Source organism: Mustela putorius, unplaced genomic scaffold (assembly GCF_011764305.1).
Source record: "Mustela putorius furo isolate JIRA1106 unplaced genomic scaffold, ASM1176430v1.1 tig00000145_pilon_pilon_pilon, whole genome shotgun sequence".
NCBI lineage: Eukaryota > Metazoa > Chordata > Mammalia > Carnivora > Mustelidae > Mustela > Mustela putorius.
Genome location: NW_025421294.1, coordinates 5,087,859 through 5,110,603, shown reverse-complemented (window position 1 = coordinate 5,110,603; position 22,745 = coordinate 5,087,859). Strand labels below are relative to the sequence as shown.

General features: G+C 35.1%; 1 protein-coding gene across 4 annotated transcripts in view; it reads right to left on the bottom strand.

The window, feature by feature from the left end:
• The window catches only part of CENPK (centromere protein K), a 40,892-nt gene that overhangs the window by 6,000 nt on the left and 12,147 nt on the right, over positions 1-22,745 (bottom strand). For all 4 annotated transcript variants that reach the window (XR_006605318.1, XM_004764553.3, XM_045075283.1 and 1 more), the window contains 5 exons: positions 18,145-18,217; positions 13,431-13,477; positions 2,094-2,176; positions 1,898-1,996; positions 1,220-1,352 (listed from right to left, as the gene is read on the bottom strand). Coding sequence is in view for 3 of the 4 variants with exons in the window: in XM_004764553.3 (XP_004764610.1) it covers positions 1,220-1,352; positions 1,898-1,996; positions 2,094-2,176; positions 13,431-13,477; positions 18,145-18,217 (435 nt within the window). In the remaining variant the exon portion in view is untranslated. The remainder of the gene's footprint in view (positions 1-1,219; positions 1,353-1,897; positions 1,997-2,093; positions 2,177-13,430; positions 13,478-18,144; positions 18,218-22,745) is intronic.

Here is a 22,745-nt window from a genome sequence, read left to right as displayed (position 1 = left end):
CCTGAGCCAAAGGCAGATGCTTAACCAACTGAGCCATTCAGGCACCCAAAGCATCCAGCTGTTGGTTTTCGGCTCAGGTTTGATCCCAGAGTCATGAGATCAAGCCCCATGTCAGGCTCCACGCTCTGCCAGAAGACTGCTTAAGTTTCTCTCTCCCTCTCCCCTCCCCCTCCCACTGCCACACACACTCTCTCTCTAATAAATAAATAAGTCTAAAAAAAATACTTCATGCAAAAGATGATGTTTGATTCTTAGGTAAGAATTTGCTAACCTCATCAGATAGGAAGTGTTTTGTAAGCTGATGGAATAAAACGTATAAGGCACGAAAAGAGACAGGTCATTGCATACTTGCTGGGACTAGAGTGTATAGTTGAACAGATTAATGCAAGAGATAAATAAAGAATGGCTGGACAGGAGGCTAAAGAGATAGACAGTCAAATCCATTACTCTATACTTTATAGCCTTCATCTAGTAGGGAGCCATCAGTTTTATGTTGAAAAATGATTAAAATACACATTTTTAGAAAGATTATTCTGGTGCTGGTTTCAATGCCTACTCCCACAAGTTCTATTTATTCATACTATATACTGTTTCTAAAAAAGGAATTAAAGTAGTTGTTCCCAGTCTTGTGTCACCAAATAAAATAATTTCTAACTTTTGTAGAAAAGTTTTATTCCATCATAACAACTAGTAAAATATTCTACTTACAATAACTAACAGCTATCTTTTGATTTTAAAAATTTACACATGCTCACCATGGAAAGTTTGGAAAAGAGTAAAAACAAAAACAAAAACAAATCTCACCTAAAATCCTAGCTCCCAGACGTAGGTGCTATTACATTTTTTTGTTACAGATTAGACTCATAAAATTTAGTTAGCTATGTTTTATCCATTTAACAATAAATTGTGAGCATTTTAGTAACTCTTCTGGTAGTGTTCAATATATTATTTTTAAAAGGTTTATTTTTTCTCCCTGCCATATGGGTAAATATTTAAAAACGCATTTAATCCTGTTTTATTGAACTATCAATATTATCAACTAGAATTATAATATTTTCAATCAATATTATAATATGAAATATTTCTGTACATGTATCTATGTGTTTCTTTGAAATGTATATAATAAACTTACAAAAATTTATCAGAAAATTTACATTTGAACTTGTGTGAAACAGCATCATATATAAATATCTACATGAATATGTTCTCTAAAACTTACCTTTTTCTTTTTCTTTTTAACATTTCTATCAGGCAGAGGAAAATGATCTTCCAGAAACTCACCCAAGGTAACCAAGAGCTTCTCCTTATATTCTTTTATATCATGCATTTTAGTTTTCAGCTCACCAAAGATTCTAATAGATATTTTAAAAATTAAGAGAAATATTTTACTGATAAAATCCATAAATATATGTAACTGGTAACTCATGAAGTTGACCAAACACTTTGTTCAAACTTCATTTGTTCAAACGAAATGACTAGCTTTATGAAAGTACAAATCTCAGGACCACAGCATGGCTCAGTGGGTTAAGCGTCTGCCTTCAGCTCAGGTCATGATCCCAGAATCCTGGGATCATGTTCTGCATCAGGCTCCATGCTCCATGCTCCTGTGTCTCTGCAGCTACTCCTGCTCCTCCCGCTACTAATGGGCTCTTTCTGTCCCTTTCTCTCTGACAAATAAATAAATAAATAAAATCTTAAAAAAAAAAGTAAGTAAAACTTTCTATTTAACATGCAGGGAAACTATCCATCAAGTCATTAATCAAATGTAACTAACAACAAGCAAAAGTTAAAGTAAAATTCACAATTTCTAGTAAAATTTCCCTTCTTTTCATGTACATATTTCATGTAACATAAAAAAATAACTTTTTCCTATTTCAAAAAATTAGAATACAAATACCTGGATTCAGAAAATGTCAAAACCTGATGTTTCAATTCATTGTGTAGTACATTAAGAGATTCCAGTATCTGTTGTTGTTCATCGAACCACTGTTGCTCCCTTTAAACATGGAAAAACAATACCAACACAGTCAAATAAAACATTAATACCAATTCAATATATATCAGTGATTAAAGGTAATATAATATAGTTATACCTTTCCAAGTCTTCCTTTAACTTTTCATTCTTTGATTGAATAGTAGAGAGTACCAATTCAAGATCATGTCTCAATTTTTGGAACTAGAACAAAATAATTCAAATTGCTTAATCTATAATCCTATAAATAGTTATATTTTTTAATGAGTGAAATTTACATTAATTGTTTAGGATAGATAGTCAGAAATCAAGAGCAAAAAAGCCCACCAGTAAGCCTGAAAGGAAAATATACAGCAGATACTAGGTTCTTTATAACATTTCATTTGTTAAATTCAAAAACGTAAGAAGTAGTTTTGAGCAATACATTTTGATACTGAAAGATGATTAAAAAATAAGTTTTCAGTAATCAGTTAGATTAGGTCTCTTTTCTAAGGAAACTATACAAAAGCAGACACAAATGATTATCATTCATTTAACAAATATATATTGATCGTAGACTACCAGGCATTGTTGAAGGAGTCAGGAATTCAAAGATGAACAAAGAGGAGAACTGAGACAAACAAATATATAAACTCCAGTAAGTGATCAGTATCATGAAGAAAAATAAGTCAAAATAGGAACACAGACAGACATGAGGAATAGGAATGGCTCTTTTAGGTAGTATGACATAGAGAGATCTCTCTGATCAGCTTAACAGTAGAGCAGCAGATAAAGAAGACATGAGATAAGAAAGACATGACCATTTCTAGCAAAAGAATGTTCCAAGCAGAGAAAACTGTAGGTACAAATGCACTGAGGCAAGAGCATGTATGACGTATTTGAGAAACATCAAAGAAGACTGTGTGGCTATAGAAAATTACAATAACATCTGGAGTTTTTTCTAGTATCTTTTTGTTTCTAGAACATATTAGCTAATATTCCTTTCTTCTGATGTCAAGGGTTTCCATTAGCTTTTTACACATCTAAATCAGTGATAATTTAAAGATGTATATCATAAACCTTATAGCAACCACAAAAAGGGGGGGGGACTAACCAGTAAACCAATAGTATAAATAAAATAGAATGATTTTCAAAACTACAGAAGTCAAGAAATTGGAAAGAGAGGAAAACAGGAACAGAGAAAAGGTAATACAAATAGGAAAGAAAAATCAAGTACAAAGATTTCAGAGCAACCACACTGATATTATATTAAATATGAACTAACAATATAATTAAATTAAAAATAAATAATAGAAAGGTAACTGGAAAATCTGCAAACACTTAAACATTAAAAACATACTTCTAAAAAAATCCATGAGTCAAACAAGTAATCTATGAGAAAAAAAAGGATTATGCACTACTTGAAAATAAAAACAAAATAACAATTTCTGGGGTGAAGCAAAAGCAGTACTTGGATGAGAATGTACAGCAATAAAAGCCTATATTAGAAAAACAAAAGCTCTTGGGGCAGCTGGGTACTTCAGTCCCTCAAGCATCTGCCTTCTGTTCAGGTCATGATCACAGGATCCTGGGATGGAGCTCTCCCACCCCTCATCAGCTCATCAGTCTGCTTCTCCCTCTACTCCTCCTCCTGCTCATGCTCTCTCTCTCTCAAATAAATAAATAAAATCTAAAAAAAAAAAAAAAAAAGCACTCAAATTAAGGACAGCTTCCACCATAACAAAAAGAACAAATAAAATATAAAAGTATATTGAATAAAAAGTAACACAAACAAGAAGAAAATTGGGGGTGAGGGGTCAATGAAACCCAATCAATGAAACCCAAAGCTGATTCTTTGAGGTGGTCATCATAATTACCCACACTAATTACAACAGGAAAAAAGAACAAAAATTAATAACATTAGGAATGAGAGAGGTTACATGTATACTATAAACATTGAAATGATAATACGGGAATATTAAGAACAAACTGAATAAATATAACAAATTAGAGGAGATGGACAAACTCTTTAAAAGACACAAACCACCACTTATTCAGAGAAAAACCTAACTAGCCATAAAAAAACTGAATTTGTGGCGAGAAATTTTCCCACAAAGAAAACTCTAGGCCTAGATGGCTTCATCTGTGAATTCTTTTTTTTTTTTTTAATAAATCTTTTTTAAAAAATTTTATTTATTTATCAGAGAGAGAGACGGGGAGAGAGTGAGCACAGGCAGACAGAATGGCAGGCAGAGGCAGAGGGAGAAGCAGGCTCCCCACTGAGCAAGGAGCCCGATGTGGGACTCGATCCCAGGCCGAAGGCAGCTGCTCAACCAACTGAGCCACCCAGGCGTCCCTCATCTGTGAATTCTAACAAACATTTAAGGAATAAATAATATTTACTCTATACAAACTCTTTTGAAAAGAGAATACTTCTCAACTCATTCTGTTAGGCCTGATACCAAAGTCTGACCAAGATGTCACAAGAAAAGAAAACCACAGATTACTATCTCTCATTAACATAGACACAGAAAATCTTAATAAAGTTTTACTAAATGAAATCCATCAATAAATAAAAAAGATTAAGCAAAGTGGGTTTACCCTAAGAATATATGGTTAAGCAGGTAATATAATTTTTTAAAAAATCAGTGTACTGGGCACCTGGGTGGCTCAGTGGGTTAAGCCGCTGCCTTCAGCTCAGGTCATGATCTCAGGGTCCTGGGATCGAGTCCCGCATCAGGATCTCTGCTCAGCAGGAAGCCTACTACCCTCTCTCTCTCTCTCTGCCTGCCTCTCTGACTACTTGTGATTTCTCTCTGTCAAATAAATAAATAAAATCTTTATTTTTTTTTAAAGATCTTATTTATTTATTTGAGAGAGAGAGACAGTGAGAGAGAGCATGAGCGCAGAGAAGGTCAGAGGGAGAAGCAGACTCCCCATGGAGCTGGGAGCCCGATTTGGGATTCGATCCTGGGACTCCGGGATCATGACCTGAGCCGAAAGCAGTCGTCCAACCAACTGAGCCACCCAGGCATCCCAATAAATAAAATCTTAAAAAAAAAAAAAAATCAGTGTACTAATATAACAAGTCAATTAATTTGCATAGTCATCGTATAAAATTAATATACAGCAACTGCTGCATATCTATACATTCATAATGAAGTGGTAGAAAGAGAAATTAAGAAAACAATCTAATCCAAAATCCAAAAACAATAAAATACCTAAGAATAAATTTAATCAAGGAGGTGAAAGATCTATACTCCAAAAACTATAAAGCAATAATGAAAGAAATTTAAAATGACACAAACAAATGGAGAGGTATTGCATGCTCATGGGCAGAAAAAAACAAAATTTTTTATTTTTTATTAACATATAATATATTACTTGTTTCAGGGGTACAGATCTGTGATTCATCAATGTTACACAATTCACAGTGCTCACCATAGCACATATTGTCCCCAATGTCCATCACCCAGCCACCCCATCCCTTCCATCCCCCTCCACTCCAGCAACCCTCAGTTTGCTTCCTGAGATTAAGAGTCTCTTCTAGCGGGGCGCCTGGGTAGCTCAGTGGGTTAAAGCCTCTGCCTTCAGCTTGGGTCATGATCCCAGGGTCCTGGGATCGAGCCACACATCGGGCTCTCTGTTCAGCGGGGAGCCTGCTTCCCTTCCTCTCTCTGCCTGCCTCTCTGCCTACTTGTGATCTCTGTCTGTCAGAAAAATAAATAAAATCTTAAAAAAAAAAAAAAAAGAGTTTCTTCTAGGAAAAATCAATATTGTTAAAAAAAAATGTCTATACTATTCAAAGCAATCTACAGATTTACACAATCCCTATGAAAATACCAACGGCAGTTTTCACAGAACTCGGACAAATCATCCTAATTTCTTAGGAATTCAATTTTTTGAACCCCAAATTCAATTCAATTTTTTGATTGAATTTGATTTACACAATCCCTACGAAAATACCAACGGCAGTTTTCACAGAACTCGGACAAATCATCCTAATTTCTTAGGAATTCAATTTTTTGAACCCCAAATTCAAATTTTTGAACCCCAAAAAACCCCAAATAGCCAAAACAATATTGTAAACAAACAAAAGCTGGAGGTTTCACAATCCCAGATTTCAAGATATACTATAAAGCTGTAGTAATCAAAACAGTACGGCATAGCACAAAAACAGATACATAGATCAATAGAACAGAATATAGAGTCCAGAAGTAAATCCATGCTGTTATGGTCAATTAATCTACAACAAAGAAGGCAAGAATATACAATGGGAAAAAGACCATTTCTTCAACAAATGGGAAGAAGGATGGGAAGACTGGACAGCTAAATGCAAAAATATGAAATTGGGCCACGTTCTCATACCATACAGAAGATAAACTCAAAATGGATTAAACACCTTAATGAAAGACCTAAAACCGTCAAATTTCTAAAACACAGGCAACCATAGAAATTTCATTGACATCAGCCATAGAAATATTTTTCCGGCTGTGTCTCCTCTGACAAGGAAAACAAAAGTGAAATTAAACTACTGAGACCACACCAAAATATAAAGGAAACCATCAAAAAACCTTACTGAATGGGAGAAGATATTTGGAAATGCTCTAATAAGGGGTTCATATCCAACTATATAAAGAACTTACACAACTCAATACCAACAAAAATAAATAATCCAATTAAAACTGGGCAGAGGACCCGAATAGTCATTTTTCCAAAGAAAACACACAGGGTGCTTGGGTGGCTCAGTAGGTTAGATGTGTGCCTTTGGCTCAGGTCAGGGTCCTGGGGTCCTGGGGTCAAGTCCTGCATTGGGCTCCCTATGTAGGCTTGTTCCTCTCCCTCTGTGCCACCCCCAGCCTCCTATCGTGCTCGCTTTCTCTCTCCCAAATAAAATCTTAAAACAAAAAAACAGAGGACATACAGATGGCCAACAAACACATGAAGGTGCTCAACATAACTAATCATCAGGGAAATACAAATTAAAACCACAGTGAGGGGGCGCCTGGGTGGCTCAGTGGGTAAAGCCACTGCCTTCGGCTCAGGTCATGATCTCAGGGTCCTGGGATCGAGTCCCGCATCGGGCTCTCTGCTCAGCAGGGAGCCTGCTTCCTCCTCTCTCTCTCTCTCTCTCTCTGCTTGCCTCTCTGCCTACTTGTGATCTCTCTCTGTCAAATTAAAAAAAAAAAAATCTTTAAAAACCACAGTGAGGTATCATTATATAACTATCAGAATGGTTATAATCAAAAACACAAGAAAATACAAAAGTTGACAAGGATGTAGAGAAAAAGGAATCTTTAAGCACTATTGGTGAGAAAGCAGATGGACGCAGCCACTGTAGAAAACAGTATGGAGGTTCCTCAAAAAATTAAATATAGAATCACCATATGATCCAGTAAGTCTACTACTAGGTATTTACCCAAAGAAAACAAAAACATTAATTTGAAAAGATATATATATATATAACCCTAAGTTTACTGTAACATTATTTACAATAGCCAAGATTTTTTGAAAGTAACCTAAGTGCCCTTCAATAGACAGATAAAGATGTGGTATATATTTGCTATCATCTTGCCATTTGAAACAGTTATGAAGGGATCTAGAGGGGATAATGCTAAGCAAAAGACATCAGGCAGAGAAAGACTATAACCATATGATTTCACCTACATGTGAAATTCAAGAAACTAAAGAACAAAGAAAAAAAGAGTCTTTAAATATAGAGAACACACTAGGTTGCCAGAGAGGAGGTGTATGGAGCAATAGGGAAAACAGATAAAGGGGAGTAAGAGTGTACTTATCTTGAAGAGGACTAAAACATGTATAGAATTATTGAATCATTATATTGTATACCTGAAACTAATATAATATCCCATGTTTTTAAAACTAATGTAATTTTTATATCAATAGACTAAAATAGAAAAAAAATCTTCTCAATGAATTTTGAAGAATAAATGACAAAATTCAATAATAATTCATGATTTTGGAAAAGACTCCATAAATTGTAATAGAAGGTAATTTCCTCAACTTAATTAAGGGAATCTATAAAAAACCTACTACTAACATCACACTTAAATGATGGAAGAGTGAATGCTATCCACTAAGGTCAGGAACAAGGGAAAAAATGTCCATTCTCACCACTTTCATTAAGTATGTTACTAAATATTCCATGGGCACCTGGGTGCTCAGTCAGATAAGCCACCGCCTCTGTTTCTGCTCAGGTCATGATCACAGTGTTGTGAGACTGAGCTGTGTTGGGCTCTGCACTCAGTGGGGAGTCTCCTTGAGATTCTCTCCCTCTCCCTCTGCTAGTGCACTCTCTTGCTCTCAAATAAATCTCTAAAAAAATTAAATAAATCTTCTAGAACAGTACAATAAGCCAAGAAAAATATATGAAAGGCATGTAGGGGCACCTAGCTGGCACAGTCAGTTAAACACCTGATTCTTGGTTTCAGCTCAGATCACAATCTCAGGGCTGTGAGATCCAACCCCGAGTCCAGCCTCGTGCCCAGCATGGAGTCTGCTAGAGAGTCTCTCTCCCTGTCCCTCTGCCCCTCTTGCTCATGAGAAGGAAAGAAAGGAAGGGAAGGAAGGAAGGAAGGAAAGAAGGAAGGATATGAAAGGCATCCAGCTGTAAAGGAATAAAATATAATTTCCTCTGATCTCAGATGACATAACTAGCTATGTAGAAAATCCTACAACATTTACAAAAAAGCCACTAGAATAAAGGGGTTTTTCAGACTCACTAGTAGAAGATCAATATATAAATATTAATTGTATTTGTATGTATCAGGATTAAATAATTGACAAGTGAAAAAAGGATACCACTTTAATGGCATCAAAAATATGAAGTACCAGGGGCGCCTGGGTAGCTCAGTGGGTTAAGCCGCTGCCTTCGGCTCGGGTCATGATCTCAGGTCCTGGGATCGAGCCCCACATCGGGCTCTCTGCTCTGCGGGGAGCCTGCTTCCTCCTCTCTGCCAGCCTCTGTGCCTATTTGTGATCTCTGTCTGTCAAATAAATAAATAAAATCTTTAAAAAAAAAATATGAAGTACCAAAGGGATGAACTTGACAAAAATGTGTAAGACCTGTACACCTCTATTACAATTTAAGTCTTTTAAAAAATCATGAATTGGGATGCTTGGCTTGCTCAACCAGTAGAGTAAGAGAATCTTGATCTTGGAGTCATGAGTTCAAGTCTCACATATGGGATAGTTTGCTTAAAAAAATAAAAATTAAAAAAAATAAAGAATTAATATTGAATTTTGTTATTTATTCTTCCTGAATTCACTGGAACAGTAAAATGTCTTTTTTCTTTTTTAGTCTTTGATATAATGAATTATAAAACACTGATGAGATAAATCTTAAAAATACTAAATAGATGGAGACCCAAGTAAATACAGAGATCATACAGGTCTCATGGATCCCTGAGCTAAAGATGTCAATACTCCTCAAATTAAACTATAGAATCTCAGTCAATTCAGTAAGCTGCCCATGGAACATTTAGTAACATACTTTTTTTTAAAGATACTGTTAAGAAAATAAAAAGATAAGTGTACAGGAAAGAGTTAACTGAGCAATCCAAGGGTGCACACCTGCACATTACCAAGAAGGGCCTGCTTTCAGGACAGGTCCCTTGTGGACACCTAAAGGATGAGCTTTGAGGCCTTAGAATATTATGTCTCATCGGAGTGTTTATTCAGGGTGCTAGGATGGCTCAGTCTGTAGAGCATGCAACCTTTGATCTTGGTGTTGTGAGTTCAAGCCACAGTTGGCACCAGTTTGATCAGAGAGTTTATTCTAACTATGTGATTTATGGTGAATGCAGTTTTGCTCTGAGGGCTGAAGTGTGAGTAGGAGAGGTCAGTCAAGGAAGCCCCTTAAACATAGTGACTGACTACTGATAAAAACTCTAGATAAGTCCCAGGTGAACTTCCCTACATGACAATACTTTGTACGTGTTGTGTACTCAGTTTCAAGGAGAATTATAAACAAATTTATCAACTCCACTGGGAAAAGATTACTATAAGCTTAGCCTATCTGTGTTTTCCTTGCTCATTTTAATCTGTATCTTCTCACTATAACGAACTGTAACCATAAGTACAATAGCTTCTCTGACTCCTGTGTGCCCATCAACGAAATCAGAGTGGTCTTAGGGAAAACCCTGACAACAGATGGCATCAAAAGTGGGATTTTGCTATACTGACCTTGGCTCACCAAAACATAATGAAAGCACTCTATGGGAAGAAGAAGGATAATGGGGCAGAGAATGAGGAACCTGGCACCTGATGTTTACCCAGTCAACAAAGATAGAAGACAACAGCTGGACCATGATCAATATTTATAAGCAGAAGTAGTGTGGGAATTTAGAAATGGACATAAAATTTCTCAGACAGTTGGCTGACTGGATGCATAAGTTGGCTGACAGGATGCATAAGGAGATATAAAATACAAGAAACAAACAAGAGAAACAAACAAGCTAAATATTCAATCTCTTTATTATTTTTATCTGTAATAGTTAAAATGAAAGCAGAATGTTAAGGCCAATGCTGGTACTGCATCGTTTGAATTTCAGCCAGTTCAAACCAGAGTTGCTAGCTAAGGACTGCTACCAAAGGGAAAAATTACAATGCATCATTATATCATGTCATTTTTAATTAATGATACTGAAAATCTGGTGGATCATTTCAACATGAAAAAGAATCTTTATTTTCCATTCTAGGAAAATGTTCATATATTATTTAGGTTTCTTTCCTTCCCTTTTCTTTCTTTTTTTTTAATTTTGGAACCTCTGCTGGTTTTATTCTGTACTTCTGAGTTGATATTATAGTTCTACTATCTTCTGTTATTCCAGTTGTTTTCTTTTTTTGCCATCCTTACTCTGTAGGAGATTTCCATGACTATCACTACCAACATTTTTGTGTTTATTTCAGGTATTATGTTTTTATTTAGAAAGGCTCTTATTCTGATTTGTCCTTTTCAAAATAACAGCTTCATTGAGATACAATTCACATACAACACAGTACCCATTTAAGGTGTATAATTCAGTTATTTTTACTGTACTTGTAGAGTCGTACAAACATCCCCACAATCTATTTTAGAACATTTTCATCATCCCAAAAGTAAACCTGTTAGCAATATCCATTAGCAGTTACTATCTCCTCTCCAATCATCCAGCCTTAATCAATAAGCAACAACCTACTTTCTGTCTCTATGGATTTGCCTATTACAGACATTGCATATAAGTGAAATAATATAATATGCAATATTTTGTGACTGGTTTCTTTCATTTAGCACAATGTTGTCAAGATACACCTATATTAGGACATAAAGTAATTCATTATTTTAGACAATAGTACATCACTGTATAGGCATATCACATTTCTCTATTCATCAGTTGATGAATATTTGGGTTGTTTAATCTTTTTGGCCATTAAGAAAAATGTTGCGGGACGCCTGGGTGGCTCAGTTGGTTAAGCAGCTGCCTTCGGCTCAGGTCATGATCCCAGCGTCCTGGGATTGAGTCCCGCATTGGGCTCCTTGCTCAGCAGGGAGCCTGCTTCTCCCTCTGCCTCTGCCTGCCATTCTGTCTGCCTGTGCTCGCTCTCTCCCCCTCTCCTCTGATAAATAAATAAAATCTTTAAAAAAAAAAAAAAGAAAAATTTTGCTATGTTTAAGTTTTTGTGTGGACACACACTTATTTTCATTTCTCTATGGTATACAGCTGGGAGTGAAACTACTCGTTCAAATAGCAACTCTTTCATCTTCCAAGGAACTACCAGACTGTTTTCCAAAGGGGCTGCACTATTTTATTCTCCCATTAGCAGTTTATCAATGTTCTAATTTCTCCATATCTTCACCAATACTTGTTATTGTCTGTCTTTTGACTTTAGCAATGTCAAGGGGGTATGAAGTAGTACTTTTCTTAAGTTGATGTTCCATTATTTTTTTTTTCAAAGATTTATTTATTTATTTGTTTATTTGAAGGAGTGAGCACACATGCACAAGCAGGGGGAGGGGCAAAGGGAGAGAGAGAGAATCTCAGGCAGACTCTCCAATGAGTGGGTGAGGAGCCTAACATGGGGGTAGATCTCATGACTCTGAGATCATGACAAGAGCTTAAATCAAGGGTCAGACACTTAACTGAGCCACCCAGGTGCCCATTATTTTTTTTTAAAGATTTTATTTATTTATTTGACAGAGGAAGAGAAAGAGCAAGAAGGGAACATAGGCAGGGGGTAGTAGGAGAGGGAGAAGCAAGCCTCCTGCTGAGCCGGGAGCCAGAAGCGGAGCTTGATCCCAGGACCCTGGGATCATGACCTGAGCCAAAGGCAGATGCTTAATGACTGAGCCACCCAGAGACCCCTCCCGCTATTTTTTAATCAAAAAACTTTTGTCTTTCCGAAGATATTATTAAGTTCTTTGTTCCCTGAATTATCTCTACTTCCTTAAGGTTCATCTTTGTCAGTTGTTTAGGGTTTCTGCCTTTCCATTTAGAGGCATTCACAAATGCTGATGACCATTGGCTGGACATTTACATTTAAAACTCAGAAATACTAAAAACTCTGTGTAGGAATGAGATTTTTCAATGTACACCAATCCTGCTTTTTCACTGAGAACCCCATATACTAACACTTACGGATCATTTTTCTTAAGCCGTTTAGATTTTCCAGAGAAGATTATTTTATCTCCAGTCTGAGGTTATTTTATAATAGATTGTAAGACCTCTGGAGAAGGAGCTGGTACTTCCACCACACAGTAATGATCTTTCTGACTTTTGACCTGCACACCAACCCTACTAAACACCCAACCTGGTATCTCTGAGTCCAGAGCCTCAGTAGTTTAGTGTCTCCATATCCAATACCTTCATTTTCTAAGTATGGGAGTAAAAAGTTAGCTGCCTGATTAGAAGAAAGAAAGCCTGACAGTCATGTTCTGCTGTTAAAGAAATCTTGTTTTTAGCTTTGGACTTGAACCTTGAATACTGAGGTATTAGGTTCCTTCAAATCCCAAGACTTTTTTCAACTCTGTAGGCCAGATATCTTTTCATCCCTGTCTAATTCTCTTGACACACAGATACTTATTTCTTTCCATGCATTACAACCTTGTTTATAATTCTTGTTTGACCTAATGGACTTACATGTTAAAAAATGTCTTTATTGATATGTAGGTTAAGTTTTGAGAAGAACAGATGTATATTATCATCATTTAACTATGTTTAATGTTTATGCTTTTATTATGAGGAGTTTAATCAACTGAAAATTAAGAAAAAGAATAAAGTTTACTATTAAGTACTAATAACAGTTCTGTATACAAATTGGTGAAACAAAATTCAAGTCATTTAAAATATTCCATCCAATAAAACATAAAATCAAAATAAAAAATCAATATGGCTTTAAAGTAGATTCATCCTACTTATATCATGAATCCCAAACACTTATAAGTTAATTAGGGTTACTGCAGACTGATTAAGTGACTTACCTCTTCTTTTCCTAATGTCACTAGAACTTCTTCATTCAGTGGAATTACTGTAGAAACAAAACAAACCAAAATTATACATTTATGCTTAGTTAACTCTCAAAAATAAAGAATTTGATTTTGTGGTTTTTGAGATACTTCTATTTTCTTATTTAACATCTTTACATATATAACCAACTTACATATAATTTAGACAAACATGACATTGAAGCATTTTTGGGTTTTGTGCCTTTTGTTTTGTTTTTCAATTTCTCAAAAATAAAGTTAATAGTCTATAGTGTGTCCTTAAATATATCTCTAATTATATGATCCTATGCATGTGTATATATATGTACATGTATATCATCTGTACATATACATCAAGGGTTATTCATTTTGCTATTGCTGGTTTTACAAGAATGGAGTATCATATATATTCTTCTTATTTTTCCTCAACAAAATCCCCATGGAAATCTTTTCTATTTATCTGGTATAAATCTAATTCATAATTTTAAATCACTACAAATTATTTCACAGGATAAATGTACCATAGTGTATTGACTGATAACAGTACTGACTGAACATTAACTTTGTACTTAACTTTTAGCCACAAAAAACAATGATGCCATAAGCATTTTTAAACTTATGTCTTTATGCATTAGTGCTTTTATTTCTTTGGGATAAATTCCCAGAAATGGAATTTCATAGAAGGAAATATGTATTTTTTATTTTAATATAGGATACCAGATTCTTTTCTAAAGAATTTCTCCTAGCAATAAGAAACAGCAAAAGATACAAACTCTCCTAAATTTTTGCCAATTTATGAGTATAAAGTTTCAGTTTAATTTTGTATAGCAAAATTAAATCCTTATACTTAGAAAAGTTCAACCTTTGTACTTTAAGTTTACCTTTAATAAAGTACTAATTAAAATTTCTCAAATAATATGCTACTGAAAAATTTCTAATCTAATTGCTATTTCTAAAGGGTCTTCTGACAGGAGAGAGCTTCCCACAAGTGCTTCATAGGCCCTGTATATCGGCAGCCCCAGGATGTCTACCAAATCATTTCAATAAATGCAATGAGAAGGATTCTAGGAACATAAAGTTAATAATCTTCGTTTTGGTCAGTGTGGTCATGAGTAGCACTTCAGTATTGATTCATATAATCATTTCAGCCCACACAATACAGCAGCTTCTAAAACTATAAAGTTATTTTAAATCTTTCAGTGTGGCAGTCTGTGGGACCGGCAACCCAGAGCAAAATGGGTATTTGGCCCATAGGCCAGCCTGTGTGTTTGGTTTTACCAGTACAAAATGTGTATATAAGGGATGATTATAATAAGAAAAATAAAAATTTAAAATTCCCTGATACGTAGCATCAAAAATAATAAAATACTTCAGAATAAATTTAACCTAGGAAGCAAAAGACTTGTATGCTAAAAACTACAAAATATGGCTGAAAGAAATCAAAGATAGAAACAATAAGAAATATCCTATGTTCAAGGACTAGAAGACTTAATATTAGTAGACACCAATACTACCTACATTGACCAATAGCTTCAATGCAATCCTTATCAAAATCCCAATAACATTTTTGTAGAAAACAGAAAAATTCACCCTAAAATTCACATGGAATATCAAAGTACCCCAAATAGCCAAAATAATCTTCAAATAGAAGAACAAAGTTGGTGGTCTCACATTTGCTAATTTCAAAATTTACTATAAGTCTATAATAATCAAACAAGTGTGCTACTGGCAACAGAGACTGACATATAGACCAATAAAAGAGAACAGAGAATCCAGAAATAAATCCTCACTACATAGTCAAATGATTTTTGACAAGGATGCCAAGACAACTCAATGGGGAAAAGAACAATTTTCTTAGCAAATAGTAATGGGAAAACTAGATAATACACATGCAAAAAAATGAAGGTGGACCTTTAACTTTCAAGTTTGAAAATTTCTATTTAATAAAAAACAATCTTGAACAAGAAGTAAAAGTCTATTATAACAAACTAGTGGATTGGTGATGAAGACTTAGAGTAAATGTGTGGCAATAGGGGTTAATATTTAATGACTGGCTATATGTAATACATGAAAAAGGAAGAATCCAGAAGGACTCTTAAATTTATGGTTGATTTAAACAGATTCCATTCAATAGATCAGAGAATGGAGATCAATTTATAAATCTGAGGCATGTGTAGAATATTTTGGAAAAGATGTCTAGAAAGTAGAAAGATATCTAAGAATGACATTGCAGAAAGTCTGGCTTATAAAAACAGATTTGGAAGCAGTCATGAAAATTGTGTCCTCCTATCCACCCAAATTCATATTTTGAAATTCTAATCCCTAGCACCTCAGAATGTGCATATATTTGGAGCTGGGTCTTTAAAGATGTGACTAAGTTAAAATGAAGTCATTAGGATGGGCCCTACTACTCCATTATGATTGGCAGCTTCATACAAAAAGATTAGTATAAGAAGCTAGATGTCCAGATGTGGTTGATATATATATAAAATGGAATATTACACAGCCATCAAAAGAAATGAAATCTTGCCATTTGTAACGATGTGGATGGAACTAGAGGGTATGGTGCTGAGCGAAATAAGTCAGAGAAAGATAATTATCATATGATCTCTCTGATATGAGGAATTTGAGAGGCAGGGCAGGAGGTTTGGGGGGTAGGGAAGGAAAAAATGAAAAAAGATTGGATCGGGAGGGAGACAAACCATAAGAGACTCTTAATCTTACAATATAAACTGAAGGTTGCTGGGGGAAGGAAGGAAAGAGTGAAGGTGGTTGGATTATGGGCATTGGGAAGGGTATGTGCTATGGTGAGTGCTGTGAAGTGTGTAAGCCTGATGATTCATTATATGTTAATGAAAATAATTAATAAAAATTAAAATTAAAAAATTTTTAATTAAAAAAAGATTAGTACACAGACAAGTGACTATGTGAAGACCAAGGGAGAAGATGGCAAGCTATAAGGCAAGAAGAGAGGCCTCTGAAGAAACCAACTTTGCAAACCACCTTGATCTTGGATTTCCTGCCTCCAGAATTAAGAAAAAAATTAATTTCTGTTGTTTAAGCAATCCAAGTCCATCGTACTTTGTTATGGCAGGCCTTGCAAACCGATATAGAAGTTGTTAATGCAGATATAACATATAAAAACAAAAGGAGGAAATATAATGCTGCAATAGCATATAGAGTAGTAAGTGAAAATTGCTGGGCACAGTCCTCTAGAGAACAGCAAATTTAACAGCATAGTATGAGCAGACTTTGAGATGCTAAATATAATCCTAAGGAGGAAAAAGGATCTATAGTTTAATGCAAATTAAAGTAACAACTGTCTATATACCAGAAATGCTAAAATTTTAAAAACTACCATGTGGTAGTTTTTTTTTTTAATATTTTATTTATTTATTTGACAGAGATCACAAGTAGGCAGAGAAGCAGGCAGAGAGAGAGAGGAGGAAGCAGGCTCCCCGCTAAGCAGAGAGCCCAATGTGGGGCTCGATCCCAGGATCCTGGGATCATGACCTGAGCCGAAGGCAGAGGCTTGAACCCACTGAGCCACCAAGGCGCCCCATGTGGTAGTTTTTAAAACAGTGGTGGGGATGAATATAGTAAGTAGTTAAAATAAAGAATGCAGATGAAATTGCCTAGAAAGAGAATGAACAGAAGAATCCTAACAACTGGGATTAGAGAACAATAAACCTACAAAGGGGACTAAAATGAGAACTGGGGGGAGCTCAGGGAAAGGAGGCAAATGGGCAGGAGAAAGGAGAACAGAGATGTTAAAAGAAAGAGGTACAGTCCATGTAAAATACCAAATATACACATATAGGTGGCACAAACAAATAAGCTTTCATAATAGAAATTATGGGTATTTTAATGGCAGATTTTAAAGCAGTTTTCTAGGGGCACCTGGGTGGCTCAGTGGGTTAAAGCCTCTGCCTTCGGCTCAGGTTGTAATCCCAGGGTCCTGGGATCAAGGCCCACATCAGGCTCTCGGCTCAGTGGGGAGGTGCTTCCTCCTCTCTCTCTGTCTGCCTCTCTGCCTACTTGTGATCTCTGTCTGTCAAATAAATAAATAAAATCTTAAAATAATAATAATTAATAAATAAAGCCATTTTCTATTTCTTGAAAAAAGGCAAATATATAGCTGGCCCCTGTTGAATAAGTCAAGAGGCAACATACAATCTATGTGGTCTGGTCCCTATGTAAATAAGTATATAAAATAACTTTTCTACTAGGTACGTTTTTTTTTTAAAGATTGTATTTATTTATTTGAGAGGGAGAGAGGGAAAGAGCACAAGATGGGGTAAGAGGCAAAAGAGAGGGAAAAGCAGACTCTCTCACTGAGCAGGGAGCCAATTCAGGGCTCAGTCCCAGGACTCTGAGGTCATAACCTCAGGTGACTGAGCCACCCAGGTGCCCTCTACTAAGTAAGTTTCATTTTTTAAGACACAATTTATAGTTTCTACTGAGCAGGTAAGATAGTGTCTGTTAAGGATCAAATGATGGTTATAATAAGTTCCTATAATTCAAGATTATTATAATGTCACACAAACATATTCCTCTATAATAATAAAATAAGCACAAAATAACATATAAATGAAAGAAAAATTTAGGCAATTTCAACAAGGTGAAATGGATCTTATAATTCTTCTAATCATTAAATTAACTTGCCACTAATTTCTTTACAAAAATATAAATCTAAAAACAAGAACCTTACTTTCAGGGCTTTCTTTCTGCCATTGACTGAGTTCAGCAGTCAAACATTTCGCTTGCATAATTAATAATGATGGCTATAAAAAAAAGAAAGTATAAAACAGTCATTTTTTACAAAATATTCTTAGATACTCACAGATGAAAGTATAGACATCTTAATACTTTATCTCAAGTTCCTAACATAAACAGCTAAAATAACAGGCATCCAAAGTATAAAAAATTATTACTCCAAACAGAATTCTGCTTTAAACAATTATTAATTATCACTCCTAAGTTGCCCGTTATTCCAGTGACAGTCTCAAAAAATGATCAGTTCTACTTTAGCACTCAACCTAAAATAAAAGGACCTAAATATATTTCTTTTATTCCCTAAATAAATGTTACTTTAAAAATATAAGGGGATGTGGCTGGCTTAGTCAGTGGAGCATATGACTCTTGATCTTAGAAATGTGAGTTTGAACCCCACATTTGGTATAAAGATTACTCAAAAATAAAATCTTCAAAAACATAAGATGTTATTTCTTGCCAACAGTTTTTAGACAAATTTGCTTTAGGGGAAACTTGGTGGCTCTGTCAGTAGAGCATGCAACTCTTGATCTTGGAGTCAGGAGTTCAAACCCTACGGTGGGGATAGTCTTTACTTTAAAAAACACAAATTTACTTTAAAGATATATATATATATTTTAAGATTTTATTTATTCATTTGACAGACACACAGCTAGAGAGGAACACAAGCAGAGTGAGTTGGAGAGGAAGAAAGTAGCTTCCCACTGAGCACAGAGCCCCACATGGGGCTCCATCCCAGACTCTGGGATCATGACCTGAGCTGAAGGCAGACACTTAACAACTGAGCCACCCAGGCGCCCCTAAAGATACTCTTTTTTTCTCTATGCACCTTAGGAAAAATAGCGACTTCTTTTAAATAGGTTGCTGGCTCAGGTAGTAGAGCATGCACTATGGATCTCAGGTTGTGAGTTTGAGCTCCACATTAAGCAGAGATTACTTAATAAAAAAAAAATTATTTAAATACATATATAGAGACAATTATAAAATGAGATTGTTTCCAAAGGCTATTTAAAAAACCAATTTTGTTAAATTGGTTTTATTAAAAACCAATCTCAAACAATGGTTAAAGATGATATGTTTCTGATAGTAAGTGGCTCCAAGCACTTAAATTTTAAGAATTATAAATCTATGTGATAAATCTGTTGCCTGGTTAGATTATTAAATTGAGGACTATGTATGCTTAAAGTTAAATTTCAGAACATTTTTATCACCTCTATATAATTCTTATTGGCAGTCAGATAAAAAATGCAATGGGCATTACCGTAATATTTACACTGAAAGAATAAATACTGTCTTTTTAGCCATTTTTCAAAAGATTTTATTTATTTATTTATTTGAGAGAGAGTGCATGCACAAGCTGGGTGAGGAGCAGAGGGAAAGCGACAAGCAGACTCCAGGCTAAGCACAGAGCCCCATGTGGGGCTCAATCACACCACCCTGAGATCATGACCTGAGCCAAAATCAAGAGTCAAATGGATGCTTAATCAGGTGAGTCACCTAGGTGCCCCTTAACCAATTTTTATGATACAAAGCAGGTTCATTCAAAGATTTTGTTCTGTATCAAAGCACTGACTATTGAATAGTCAAGAGGCAAAAAACCTAGGGTATTTAAAAGCTTTATGTAATGCATAAAAATGCATTTTCAGTTTTTAAAATTTTTACCAAAGGAGACTTTAACATTATTTTCTTATAGATAGTTAAATATGAATGTGAAAGGTTTGTTGTGAACCATAAAGCAATTTTATAAATGCTAATTATAACTAAGAAACAACAAATTCTTAAAAAGTAGTATGTAAACTACACAAAACTATCTTAGGGATAAGAAATTGGTATCACTTTTCCTGCACATATTAGGTTGAAATGCATCAAATAACAAATATTCAATTTTTAATCTTTAAAAAAACAAGTAATTTCATACACTTCAACCTTATACTATGTTGATGAAGTACAGTTCTTACCTTCCCAAAGCCCAACTAAGGCAAACACTCAAATTATTTCTGATCTTGCCATAAACAATACTTCCTAAAAAACAACAGCAGTATTTCTAAAGTGATTTATATGAAATTTGAGAATCCCTTCCATTTTCTTATTTAAAAGAACTTCTTTCTTTAAAAACGGAATTTTAATGCTGAAATTTTAATGTTAATAAGCACACAAAAAAGGTAACCAAGCAAGCCTAAGATTAGTTAAAGGCCTGTTTTCAGGGTTGGCCCTTGGCTGGCATCTGGGAACTTGTATTTTGAGATGGTTCCCACTAAAACTTATTAAGAGTGGCTCATTGTGACTTAACTGTTTTTGCAAAGAATATGACTTAAGCTGAACACCTGCTTTCCTTTTGGAAGTCTGGTATTTTGTAACTGCTACGCAGCAGGTGCCTATGTGACTAGTCCCCACAAAACACCTTGGTCATTGAATCTTAATGAGGTTCCCTGGTAGAAAACATTTCACACCACTATAACTCCTTGGGGGAATTAAGAACATCTTGTATGACTCCGCTGAGAGAGGACTCCTGAAAGTTTTTGTCATACCCTCTGGACTTTACCTTATAGTCCTTTTCCCTTTGTTGATTTTAGTCTGCATCCTTTTAATGTAATGTATCTTATCCATGAATATAACTATACACTGAGCTTTGTGAGTTCTCCTGTGAGTTACTGTGAGTGTTGTGAATTACCCCTGGGGTTAATCTTGGGGACTCTCAACACAACAGGAAAAAAGATTTTTTGTGGATCCCTTACACAATGTTCTTACTAACTACCTCAGGTTGGATTCTTTACAACTATATAAGCACTTCCACCAAAGCCAGTTATTTGTTTGGCTCACTGCATGAAAAACATTCAGGAAATGTATAGGCCCAATCCCTAGTGATTCTTTTTTTTCGTGCGGGGGGGGGCGGGATTTAAAAATGTACTCCTTCAATTACTATTTATAGCACCTAGTATTCCTTTTCTTTAAACTATGCAATTATTATATTTTACTTTTTTATTTTGAGAATTTTTTTTATTTTAATTCAATTAACATACAACGTACTATTAGTTATAGAGGTATAAATCAATCATTCATTGGTCTTATATAATACCCAGTGCTCATCACATCACGTGACCTCCTTAATATCTATCTCCCAATTATCCCATCACCTTACCCCTTCCCCTCCAGCAACCCTGTTTGTTTCCTATGATTAAATGTCTCTTAGAGTTTGTCTCCCTCTTCAATTTCATATTGTTTTGATTTCTCCTTTTTCCATATAATCCTGTTTTATTTCTTAAATTCCACAAGAGTGAGATCATATGATAATTGTCTTTCTCTGATTAACTTGTTTTGTCTAGCAAAACACCTTCTAGTTCCACCCATGTCGTTGCAAATGGCAAGATCTCTCTCTTTTTTTTTGATGGCTGAGTATTCCATTGTATATATAAATCACGTCTTCTTTATCCATTCATCTGTCAATGGACATCTGGGCTCTTTCCACAGTTTGGCTATTGTGAATATTGCTGCTATAAACCTTGGGATGCAGGTGCCCCTTTGGATCACTATATTTGTATCTCTAGGGTAAATACACAGTAGTGCAATAGCTGGGTCATATGGTAGCTCTATTTTCAACCTCTTGAGGAATCTCCATACTGTTTTCCAGAGTGTCTGCTCTACCTTTCTAATAATCCTGATTCAGCAGGTCTCAGTTTCTACAATATGAAAGCCATATTTCCCAAGAAAACCAGATAAGAGTTTATTTACTATACAAGGCTGTTTCAAATACAACATTCAGTTTTACCTGATATAAGAGAACTCTTTATTTATTGATAGATGCAAAATTTTTTAAAAAGATGGCTTAATTCTCTATTACTAATTTTTAAAGACCTCATATAATAGATACTTCCAAAAGTGACAAGTTAGTTTTTTTTTTTTTTTTTTTTTTTTTTTTTTTTTTTTTATTTTTTAAAGATTTTATTTATTTATTTGACAGACAGAGATCACAAGTAGGCAGAGAGGCAGACAGAGAGAGAGGAGGAAGCAGGCTCCCCGCAGAGCAGAGAGCCCGATGTGGGGCTCGATCCCAGGACCCTGGGATCATGACCTGAGCTGAAGGCAGAGGCTTTAACCCACTGAGCCACCCAGGCGCCCCGACAAGTTAGTTTTTTCCCCCTTCTTTTTCTCTCTCATTCTCATTTTTATTCAGTATTGTTATGCTCACAGATTTTCATTTTTTCATATTGTTATAATCGATCAAGGTCATTATTCCTTTTCATGCTCCAATGATATCAAATTTATGTTTTTATGGAGCAGTAGTTCAATCTTTATTTTTCATAACTTCCTTTTTCCAATTAGACAGTTTTACACTAAATAGAACAAAAGGAAACTTAAATCACCAATAGTTTACACGTAAACTTGATTCCAATTGTAATGAAAAGAGGTAGAACAAAAAAATGAAAGCCCTCAAGAAATCTTCCATATTATATCTCCCTCCATAAACTGATGACTGCTGGTCCTGATTCTGACTTCACTTGTCTTCTGCTCTGTAAAAGGCCATGAAGCACATGAACCCTC